The 12586-nt window shown below is 39.0% G+C and overlaps 1 protein-coding gene across 5 annotated transcripts in view; it reads left to right on the forward strand.

Moving 5' to 3' along the window:
• Positions 1–12586, forward strand: part of LOC136878810 (uncharacterized) — a 648211-nt gene that overhangs the window by 289428 nt on the left and 346197 nt on the right. For all 5 annotated transcript variants that reach the window (XM_067152303.2, XM_067152306.2, XM_067152305.2 and 2 more), the window contains one exon: positions 2948–3079. In XM_067152303.2, the coding sequence (XP_067008404.2) occupies positions 2948–3079 (132 nt within the window). The remainder of the gene's footprint in view (positions 1–2947; positions 3080–12586) is intronic.

A 12586-nucleotide genomic window follows, 5' to 3' on the forward strand; every position in this document is an offset into this window, starting at 1 on the left:
TGTAGCGGTCATTTTGACCGCTCCGGCGGTTCTAGTGTTTAAAAAAAAAAACATAATTTTCTGTAGGACACATGCATATCTCAGTGACTGTTGGCCGAAACACACTTGCTTGGCAATCCTGTATTTACTATCAATAATCAGCTGATTTATATTGCAATTGATGGTTTTTCTCAGGTTGTGTAACCTATATTTTACTTCAAATAACCTCAATTATTATATTAGTAACTAAATTTACAGATTCTATCCATTCTTCTTGAATAATAATTCTCAGTGGTGTTGTGCTCCTTTTAATTCAGCCAGTCTAGTGCTTCCTCTTTTATAACGAGATGAACGTATATACTTTTTTTGACAATTATTGTCCCAAAACATGAACAATAAGACATTAAGTATAAAACAATAACATATTAGATCTCGATTTTGTCGCAGTTCATACAAAGATATTCCATGTTTGACCAGCCATTATATTTGTTCCAACCTGGTGAAAGGTCATAGTTTGTCCGTCAGTATGGTGGAATCAGAGACAAATTTCTTCAATCATGGATGAGAAAAATCATTCTATGAAGTTGAAGAGATACATCTCCTTGTGGTAGACCTATGTCTTCATTGACCAGGCGAGTTGGCCGTGCGGTCAGGTGCGCGCGGCTGTGAGCTTGCATCCGGGAGATAGTAGATTCGAATCCCACTGTCGGCAGCCCTGAAGAGGGTTTTCCGTATTTTCTCATTTTCATACCAGGCAGATGCTGGGGCTGTACCTTAATTAAGGCCACGGCCACTTCCTTCCCACTCCTAGGCCTTTCCTCTCCCATCGTCGCCATAAGACCTATCTGTGTCTGTGCGACGTAAAGCAAATAGAAAAAAAAAATGTCTTCATTGTTCTCTGTAAGTAACAGGGGTAAAACTACAAGAAGTTCCATCATGGTGGTCTATAACATTACTTTTGCAAATATTTCTACAAGTATTTAGCTCATGGCTCCAATGACCAATCTGGTATAAGAATATCACAAACTTCGACCAGTCAATAGCTGTCTATCGTCATGATTTATCATTTTCATTTTATCACTTTAATTTTACCAAGCAGAGTGGCCCCGCGTGTTAAGGCACCATGGCTATGGAGCGAAGCTCTGCATTCTAGAGATGCATGGGTTCGAACCCTACCATTGGCTGTCCTGAGAATGGTTTTCTGTGACTTCCTATTTTCACTTCCAGGCAAATGCCGAGACAGTTCCTATTCATAGGCCAGAGCCAATTCCTTCCACCTCCTTACCCAATTTTATTCACCATAATTAATTTCATCTTCATTAGTTCCTCAAATTTTATTGGCATCAGGAAAGCATCTTACATCATCTCCTCACCCTGTATCAGAAAACAGCACTAAGGGGTAGACATACAAACATACATAGTGTTATCACTTTTGTATTATCACACCTACGTGCACTTGTTTTTATACAAATTTATCAGAATAATATATTTGACCACAAACTGCTCATTCAGATGAAGGTGACATATTGGCAGACTTTAGCCCAAAGAGTTTAAATGATCTTGGCAACCACGAAATGAGAGCGGCTGGCTGTTTGAACTCCCCACAATCTGAGAACAATTGAGACAACCACCCAGTGGCAGTCCTCCTCCTAGCCTTCAAGGAGAGACACTGTAGTTTTATGTAAGTTGAGGGTAGGTTGTGGAAGATCGCACTTGTACCTCCGAAAGAGGGCAAACCTCACTGTGTGTTCATGTTGTGCTGAATTCATGACTCTTTTCCTCAGTGAATGTGTCAGTCTCTCTGACCTAAGTTGGAACTTCAGTCAGCAGGAATCACTCAAACTCATACTAGCCAACAACAAGAATACTGCTGATCTTATCATCATTCGCTTTGTGCTTGAGAGAGGACTAATAAAGTGCATATAAATTTTAAGTTTTCTGTTACTTGGGAACAGTCCTATTAAAATCATTTGTTTTGTGTTTCCCTTTATTTTCAAAATGAGTTTTTTTAGTAAATAACTTAAGTTTTTTATAAAGTGTTGTTCCCATTTAGTTTGTTAAGATATAGTCAACAATTGTTACTTTCTCTTAAAAATACCACCACCACCACCACCACCACCACCACCACCACCACCACCACCACCACCACCACCACCACCGTTCAGAAAGTATTGTCCTACATAATTCTTTGGCCCTTTTGACAGATTCTTGAGCATGCAGCGTATACTGACTTTATGAAATCCCAACCTGTCATTCACCTGCCAATCATTTCAAATTCCCACCTCAGTGCCTCTAGCAATAGGTGGGGTTGAAATATTCACAGTTCATCGGCAAGGTTTTCTAGGCAATCTTCAAAGCACCGGTACCATCTGGAAATGTTGCAATCCAATCAGCACCATACACCTCCAGTATTTCTCAATGAATTTCACCCGATTTTTTCCTTTTGCCCACAAAAATGCTCACTGCTCCTCACATGTGGACGAAGCTAGCATACGTGTCATCTTTCACCACTAGTTAATGCTCACTCTGACAAGTCGTAGCTGAGATTCAAATTTTGCTGTCTGCCAGCTTTGGACATCCAGATCCAAATAGCTTTTCAAAAAGTTTCAAAATGCTATATGTTACCTATCATCCACCCTCGTGAATTTTAGAGCTCTCATTATATCACTACAGATAATAAATTAAATTATTTACATTCACCAAATTCAGTTTCCCAAAATTCAAAACTTTGATGTGCTCAATAAAAACAGGACTGTAATGCAAACCTTTCCAGTGATGAGGACAATATTGCTAATGTAAAGGGTATGAAAAGACTCAACACAGTGTTAACTGTTATAACTTAGAGACTAGAATTTGTAGAACTTCATATGTCATGGAAATAAAAGCCATTGTTGCATATGTGGCACCACTCTGTTTACTAAGTAATACTTATTCTTTATAACTGTGATTGATGGTTCTTCTCCTGCAGCCGCTTGGATGGGTCTGCTGCGGCGTTGCAAACCCTGGATGAATCTTCTCTTGAACCTGAAATTGAGGAACTGAAAGATGAGGATCTTAAGGAGTTGTCATCTGCAGTGGGCAGCTACATGACTGCAGCTGGGTAAGTTAATTTGTGTATATTTCATGACTATGATTTCATAAAGGTTTCTGTGTTCCATGAACTACTATGAGATCTAACTTAGTTCTACTTTTATAAAGGATGGTGTATATACCTTAACTCCATAAAGTGCTGTCATCAGTGAAATAGTTTGTAATTTTCTGTGGCCTCATTAATGTTTGATGCTTTGGTGTTTGGCTACAAATCTACACTAGTTCTACTGGCCCTTTGAAGATATACTCAGAATAATACAAGATTGCTGTACTTTAACACGTTGAGTGCCAGACCGAAATTTTTGGGATTGTCGTCTAGTGCCGTGAGCTAATTACATTGAGTTACTCCCTGGTGCCAAAACGTTCACAGGCTTAACCAAGCAAAAGATCGCTGAAATGAGGATATATTTATGATATATTGGGTTAACTTATTATGTATATTAGGTAAAATATTGCGACCCCATATGGGGTCGTATTGGTCATTACGAATTGTAAACGTACATGCGCCCCCATATGGGGTCACACTTAAACAGTTGTTTATATCCCAATGCTCAGCCATACTGTACTTACCTTTTCCTTTGCAGGGACGTGACGCTTTATAAGTCGTTGATTATGAGACACGTGTTAGCTTGTTCATACTATGAGCTTGCTATTGCTGAAGGGATTTTCAGATTTGTAGGATGGCCGAGAAAGCAAATTTCAACTAAATGACAAACATGATCTCAAATTTTATTCATGAACACAAGATTTCATATAAATGGAAATTAAATAATACATTATACATAATATTTGAAAGATATATACGTAACTAAACATAATAACAGAGAAAGTGAATTGTTTAGTATTTGGTGCAATAACTGGAGATAATTGCGCTACTTCTTCGTCATCCACATCATCCACATCAGAAGTGATCTAAGGAAAAAGAGAAGCAGTCAAATATTGTCCGGAAACGTTATATGTGAATGTAGTTACTGCTTCATTACAGACTAGGAACATCACGATCATCAGTCCCTTGCACTTATGTGTGAATCCTGTGTAATTGTGTTGTCTGCAGTATCATGAATGTAAACATGTGCTGAAAGTACTTACCAGTTCTTCTTGTGGTACAGTTCAAAGCAGTTGACGCACAAGTACGGCTTGTCAGGGCAAGATTTGCAGATGGTGGACACTTTTGTTGCTTTCTTGCATGCTTCTCTGCTGCTCAGAATCTGCCTGCACTCGTCGTAGCATCACTTGCAGCATCCGCGAACTCTTCTGTAAGAGAATTTCAGGTCATATAAATGCACTTTATTATGGTAAAATATTGATTATATTCAGTGTTACTTGTGTGAAGTATAACTCGCCTGCGACATTTTAGGTCTGTGAGTTGATCTCGCTATTCGAGGTAATGATTGCCCCTCTTTGGTGTCCTATTGACTGGGTCTTCTGGGAGAGAGAGCATCATTATCACCACTTGCTGGCGAAAGTCACAAAGCTGGATCTTCTCTGTGTGCGTCTGGTTATAAGTGAGAAAAGCATTGACAACACACGTACCGTACACCAGATCATCTGCGACTTTGAAGTACCATCGTATTGTCTTGCGTAGAGCAGAGTGATAAGACGACAAGATGCCACCTTTCATACAATTATAATCTACGGTCATAGTAGGCTTCATTATAACTTCACCATTTCTACTTGTTCTTCCTGTAGCTTCGATGGTATTGTTGTGTTTAGTTGAGATCATCAACACATCTCTTTTGTCCATCCACTTCATTACTGTGACACCTTTATCATTTTCCATGGCCTTAGACTTGTTTTTCTTCAGTTTTGCTGCAGTCACTTCGTTTGGGAAGCCCTTTCTATTCTTTCGCAATATCCAGGCAAGATGTGTCTTGCGGTCAAGAAGGTAATTTGCTAGCTCTAGCGAAGTGTAGTAATTATCGGTGCATAAAAATTGCCCCTGGTCTAAGTACGGCTCCATCAGGTGGAGTGCAACTTCTGACGCCATAGAAAGATTTTTATCAGAAGCGACTGTTCCTTTTCAAGTATAAATAATAATTCTATACGTATAACCAGAATCATCACATAACTTGAACATCTTAATACCATATTTGTGGGCCTTTCCTGGGAGATACTGCTTGAACAATAATCTTCCTCGCCAGGGAAACATAGATTCATCTATGACCATATTGCACCCAGGGGTCTTCACTTCCTGAAATCGGTTAACTAACAAATTCGCTAGCGGCTGTATTTTGTGCAGCTTGCCTACCTGTTGCTCATTGTTGGCAAAGTGTCAGAATCTCAACAGTAACTGGAACCTGTTTCTGCTCATAACACTACGAGCAACTTTCGTGTAGAACATTGTCTTATCGCTCCAATAACAGGCAAAGGATGGCAGTTGCACAAGACCCATCCACAAGTGCAAACCGAGGAATTTCCTCATTTCGTCAGGTGTTGTATCGATCCATTCATTAAGGTGGCTTGATCTGCTTAAATGCATAGACATCAAAACTTGCTGAGCATTTTGGTTAGTTTCTTGTACCATTAAATTGATTACATCATCTGTTATGAATAAAGAACACATATCATAAGGTGAGGTTTCAGAATTATTCGCCAACCCAGTGTGAAGTGCCTCTGCCCCTTGAAAAAGAAAGACACGCTGAGCGCCAATGCAAGGCCTCCAGTTGCTGCTGTTATTATCATTATTCCCAGCTGTTCTCTGCACTGAAAGCCTATCCTCGTTTTCACTTCGATAATCACTTTCAGCACTGCCACTACTTTCAGCAGTGTCATCGTCTGTACTGAGATCAAAGTCACTGTAACTATATTCCTCGTCTACATCATCATTGTCCGAATTATTCAACGAATCATTCAGGCAATCTTCATTAAATCTCTTACTGCTCGATTTACTCATAGTGGTAATGAATAAAAGTAGCAAACTAACTCACACAACACTAAACTCACAGCACTGCACACCAACATTAACAATCCGTGCGCGAGATAGACAGTGACTTTGTCACCCTACAATGCACGCCTGACGTTTCCATATGGGGTCGCGCCAAAACAGAAAAGGTGAACTATGTACATACTTAAATAGATGGCCAACAGATGACAAGAAGAGGCTTTATACAGCTTTGAAACACGGGTATACTGCGCACCCAAATGGGTACGCACAGTTCTTGATTTTGAACGAATGTATGACCCCATATGGGGACATGTAGCCAAATACAGTAGAGTCAATACGCGACACTTACGGATTTAGCCTTGCTAAAATGGGAGACAATTCGACGGTGGCGCTCCTAGTGACTTGACCTGAAAAAATCGCGCTAAATTCAAATATCATTGGAAATGTATATACGGAAATGGATAAATAAATTACGTCTAGAAAGAAAGTGTTATTGAGACATTAACTTCGAAGTTACTAAAGCAATTCTGGATAAATGAATGACGAATTATTTAAAAGGTTATTATTCAAAGACTGAAATTAGACATATAAACAAGGTGTGAAATGGCTTGATCTTTCATTTATGCATTACTTTTTTAGCTTTAGCATTCCTGCCTGAACCCTTACGGTTGGATTTGTCTTTTTTCTCTTTTAAAAACATTGTATCATCACATTAAGACACTTGTCAATAAAAATATCGGAACATTCCTTACACATATGATGCAATGAATTAACATTTAATAGCTGGACAATTTTTCTCTTAACATGAAGCCTACTAACAGAAAGAAAATCTATAAAATCCCGGCTTTAATCTGAGAAGAGGGATGAAAATGTTGTCGATAGTGATGCTTTGAGGAATATTTACGTACAATTAGAGTAAAAATGTAACATACCCTTGGCTATATAGTCGAGGATTTTTAAAGTTGCTGGCTTGGAAATGATCTGAACAGATCTTATAATTCTTATATAAGCGTAACGTCCTTTCTTTCTTGTACACCTTATCCAAATCACTTCTGTGACATTTCAAAACCCACAGATCACACCTACAACAACACATCGGTATTGAAGGTTAACTGCTGCACTATACAATAAAATATGCGTATTACATTTTAAGCCAGTTAAAACATGGGTCGAGCAGGTCAGAAGATTATGAAGTACTATAAAAATCTCTGTCACTGGAAGAATATATATGCAAACACAATATTACTTACATTTTCTTGTCACGAGGGACCCTGAAGAACGACCGTGCATTCTTCTGTACTTCATAGTCACTGCAGCCAAACACAGCACATACCTTTCCCGTCATGTTGAGAGGAGATATCAAGGAATGACACACGCTACTATTTAATTATGTCAACTCACTGAAAACACATAAAGAACACCAAAAACTTCACACAAAAATACACGTGCTCTTATGACAGAATCAGTAGTTTTCAGGTCTACTCGCTAGAGATAGCTCCAATAGCTGTCCCTCGATATCTTGCTCAGTGTCGCGTATTGTCTCTACTGTATTTGGTGTAGCTCAACAATTTTACTACTCTCACGTACCCAAATGGGGTCGCATGGCACTCAACGTGTTAAATGACTAAATTGACTTATTCCTATGCTATCTCATCAGTACTTCAACACTTCTTGGTTGAAGTTCAAGTTTTCTAGTTAGTACCAACACATTTGGATGTTACAAAGTGCTGTCGATAGTGTCCAGCTCCTTGGTCAAATGTTCAAAATCATGGCTTTCTGTTCAGAGGGGTCCAGGTTAAATTCCCGGCTGGACTAGTATTTTAACTGTGTCTAGTTAATGCATATCGCAGTGCAAGGATGCTATATGGACTTGTAAGAAGGAAGAGGAAAGACAGAGTGTACACAAAGCAGGTGAAAGGATAAAAAGGGGAGATAATAACACAACCAGAAGGGATAAGGAAAAGATGGAAGGATTACAGAATGTGAGAGGAAGGGGTGTAAATGAGATGATAGAGGTAGAGTGTGAGGAGACAGAATCCAAGAGTGAAATCACAATGGAAGAGGTGGAGCCGGGCTGAGTGGATCAGACGGTTGAGACACTGCCCTTCTGCTTCCAACTTGGCAGGTTTGATCCTGGCTCAGCCCGGTGGTATGTAAAGGTGTTCAAATTACATTTACAGGCACTTAAAAGAGCTCCTGCAGGACAAAATTCTGACCTCGGCATCTCCGAAAACTGTCAAAAAAAGTAATTAGTGGGACATAAAAATAACATTAAATTTAAATTATTATTATTATTATTATTATTATTATTATTATTATTATTATTATTATTATTATTATTATTATTATTATTATTATTTACTGGGAACTATAAGATGATACCACCTCGTGTTTACCAACGGACATGCAGCTAAACTCGGGATTGGGTGAGAGTGTGACATTTGAAATCGGAGTTAACTCGTGAATGGGACGGTGGAAGCATTGCGTTCCGAGTTAACTCGAGCGTGCGATGGAAAAGGTTGAAGTAGTCTTTCGCCCGACAACCCTCGCAATACCCACGCACGCGCCGTATGTTTTCTTCCTTGGTAGCAGTTGGAAGTCTATCGCTGCGCAGATCGTCTTTGATACTTGCTCGGCTTTCACAAAAGCGTTTATGCCAGGCATAAACCTGTTTTTCTTTCATTGCTGCTTCATCATATGCTTCTTGAAGCATCCTTAATCTCTCTGAAGGAAATAATGTAACAAAACACAAAATTTGACATTTGCATGTAACTCTAGCCGACATGCTCGGATGCAACGAACAAGTAATACACTAGAGATAGACATGATAATAAGCTTTTTGGCTTTTGCCGTGTCAAGATAACAAGAAAAATCTACGGACCGTGAAAGCATCAGTGTAAACAACAAGAGATAGTTACCACGGAAAGACGATGAAATTGGTGCAGTAGTGACGTCAACAACTAATGCAAAAATATCCCACATAGCGTTATTAAGCTCGGGAAATGAGATATTCCGGGAACTTTTTGGACCTCGGGTTATTACTGAAATGATTTCTATCTCCATCATATGGTAGTTCTTGAGGTGATACTGAGGAATGCTTGGTTACTCTTGCTTAGTGATTCATCATTGTTTGTGTTTCTGCATCAGTCGTCACGGCAGAAAGTTCTCGTCCACACCAAGCTAAAAGTGAGGGAAATGCACTTAGTTCATATACCGTTTCTCTCTGATGTAACATCCTAGCAAATTGTTGACTTCTTGTTTAAGTGGGGCGATTTTAATCGTTAATTGAAACTCCCGGATGTCGAGTTCCACAAAAGATTTCCTGAGCAATGTCGACCTGTTGCCCTGTATTAAGATCGCTATCACTCGTATATTAAAGTCTCATCTAAATTATACTAGATTTTATACCACTGTATCTGTATAACAGTTCCAAGTGTGCATAGCACATTGTTTAACCATTATTTTCTCTGTGATTATTACAATAGCAAAAATTATTCTTATAAAAATCCATCATATCCACTTGGCGAGACTTAGCCATGAATAATAAGCGTTATCCCTATTTAATGAAACTGATTGTGTTTTACATTTTATAGTAAGTGCTGAATAGTTTACCGATGTATTGGAAATTAGGAGCTGTCTACTACTGGTAACTTGAAATATCCCCCTATTGTCATGCTTTCCGTCGTGAATAATAATTATATGACTGTTATATGACTGCTTATTGTGAAGAACTTAATTTAAATCATTTCAGTTGACCATTACTGACACGCGCCTCATTATTATAAATTACAGGCCAATTATCTCCATAACCGCTTATTTCTATCTTTGATAACGCCTAGCAAAAAATCGGGCGATGCGTCCCAGCAGTCTCTCATTCATTGATATAATCGCCTCGGAATGCCTCGAAGATATGGAAACGTGATTTTATTACTATACAAACAAAATGTAATGAATTGCCTTTCGTAAACCGTGATGGAGCTGTTTTATGAATAGTTTAAAAATTCTAAAAAAAAAATTAAAAAAGAGAGAGAGAAAGAGAGGGAGAGACGAGGCGTTCCATACTTCGAAATTTTGAAATAATTTCTTATTGTCATGTGACCATCAGTTTGTTATAGATGTTAAGTTATTCCACAGTCAACTTTATTGAATATTGTAACTGTTATATAGATTATATAGATAATATGGCTGATGCTCGATTATGCTGTAGCCCGCCTGGTGGCCGTGATCGTTAAGGCGCTGAAGTCTAAACTGTCTGACACCGAGGTTAGCCGGTTCGAGTCCCGTTGGTCGAAAAAAAATTCATCATCAGAATGTTGGCCGGCAGGGTAGGGGAGGTGGTGGTATACAATTTCTAATCATTAGATTGCGTGCCAAAAGCCTGGATTAAATTCCAAACCTCTCTGCAGTGCTTAAATGGAGTGAGGGCATATGACGCTGTTGGTGGTGATTCGTCCGTCGGATGGCGACGTTAAGCCTTGAGCAGACCCCTTGGTGCTATTCGACAGGAGTAGGCTATGTGCCGGCACAGGGTTACACGTCATTCATTTCATCTTATTTAACTCCTCTGATGTGGTTGACGTCAAGAAGGGTATCCGGTCATTAAAAACAACCGCCACGACAGATTCGTCTCACCTCATACCCGACACCGTAGGGAAACGGGACAAGGATTGGACAAACACTCGATTATGCCGTAGTTATGACAAGTACGAGGCGGATAAGTCGTAGATTATGCTTGCCGTATGTATGTATGTATAGTATTCAGCCCAAAGGCTGGTTTGATCCCCATGCGCCATCAACTGGCATAGGCATCACTGAAGAGGCATACTCGAAAAATTAGGATTGGTGTTTCCCGTCGCTTTCCTCCCCGAGCTAGAAGATTACATATCAGTCTACCAATCCCACTGAAATGCACGCGCCAACCAAACTCTATGAGCAACATTTTCACACCATTCATAACAGGGACTGGCTGCAAAAGGAATGGCGTTACTAGCATCGCTAATACCTCGTTCACTTTCAAAGCCAAGACTGAGACTGGTCAATGAAAGTAACATTCGTTCTAGTCCGTACCACTGTAAATACTAGGTCTTGCCAGCAAAGGCAAGATACTCGATTAAGATCTTATTATTCATCTTTATGCATAAAGTTTATAGTTAAATACCTGTAAGTTAGTTGGAAATTATTGTACATATTACGGTATATTTTAATATCACTTGAGGTTAAATGTAAACGAGGTCTAAGATCCCCCATTGGCGTAAAAATAAATAAATAAATAAATAAATAAATAAATAAATAAATAAATAAATAAATAAATAAACGTGACGTGTTTATTTAAGAACACATCAGCGTTCCTTTATATCTATGATAGCACTGCTATTCGATCAAGCTGTTCATCTTGTGCAAGTCCCATCCACCGTAAATCCTTGTTACATGAACGAAAAGTAACCTTTTTATTGGATTTACAACACCATTCGTGAACGAACTTCCCCTCAAAAGGTTCGATAATAAGACCTCCTAGAATATTAACATTTCCTCCTCAGAGTCGCTGTTCAAGAGTCATTCTAGTCAAAAGAAAACCTTCAGTATGTTAGTTCGACGTTAAACCTCTGGCAAAAAAAAAAAAAAAAAAAAAAAAAAAAAAAATTCTTCGAAAGTGGTACAATTGCTATATAGCAAGTGTTATCCCCTTCAAACGCGGCTGATCGGAAAGAACAGCACAAATGAAATACATAATTTTCTTTGGAAATTATACTTAAAGATCCAAGAAAATATGCAAAGTATTTGATGTTTATTGATGTTAAAATTATTCTATAACTTTGGCATTGTGTCAAATTAAGTTCTCATTCAAGTTTTCTTCACCTTCATTTCACATGTCTGGCCTTCCTTTGTCAGTTCGCGTTCTTTTCCGTCATGGACATTATTAGGTTTTAGGACACCTTTAATCTTTTTCTATCGTTGAACGTAAGTTTTGGCGTAAAAAAAGTAAATAAAGAAAGCTGACGTGTTTCTTCAAGAACATATTGTTCTTTATCTGTAACGGCATTGCTATTCGAACAAGCTGTCGGTCTTGTGCAAGTCCTATCTACCGTAAATCCTAGTCACGTGAACAAAAAATCTATAATAATAAAAGGAAGTGTCTGTCTGTCTGTCTGTCTGTCTGTCTGTCTGTCTGTCTGTCTGTCTGTCTGTCTGTCTGTCTGTCTGTCTGTCTGTCTGTCTGTCTGTCTGTCTGTCTGTCTGTCTGTCTGTCTGTGCGCGATGCCCAGCAAAATCTACAGCACGTAGAGATCTGAAATTTTGAACATAGGTAGATGGAAGGGCGTCCGAATGCACCTCGAAGCCGGAATTTTCATTTTCGCTTTCGTTGGTGAGTTATGAACGAAAAACCATCGAAAAACGTATATTGGGATATGACAACGTGCTGTCACCAAGATTAAATGCATAGAGTCACTGTCGCTAGGCAACATATATAAGATAGGTAGAGAACACAATTCAAGGAGCCATTTTACGTCCAGGGCGTAGAAAGTCGTTTTTAGTCTCATATGGTGATTCGTTCGTCGGATCGGGACGTAAAGTCTTGAGCTATTCGGGAGGAGTGGGCTATGTGCCGGCGCCGGGTTTCATCCTCTTCATTCT

Source organism: Anabrus simplex, chromosome 8, assembly GCF_040414725.1.
Source record: "Anabrus simplex isolate iqAnaSimp1 chromosome 8, ASM4041472v1, whole genome shotgun sequence".
In the NCBI taxonomy this organism is placed as follows: Eukaryota; Metazoa; Arthropoda; class Insecta; order Orthoptera; family Tettigoniidae; genus Anabrus; species Anabrus simplex.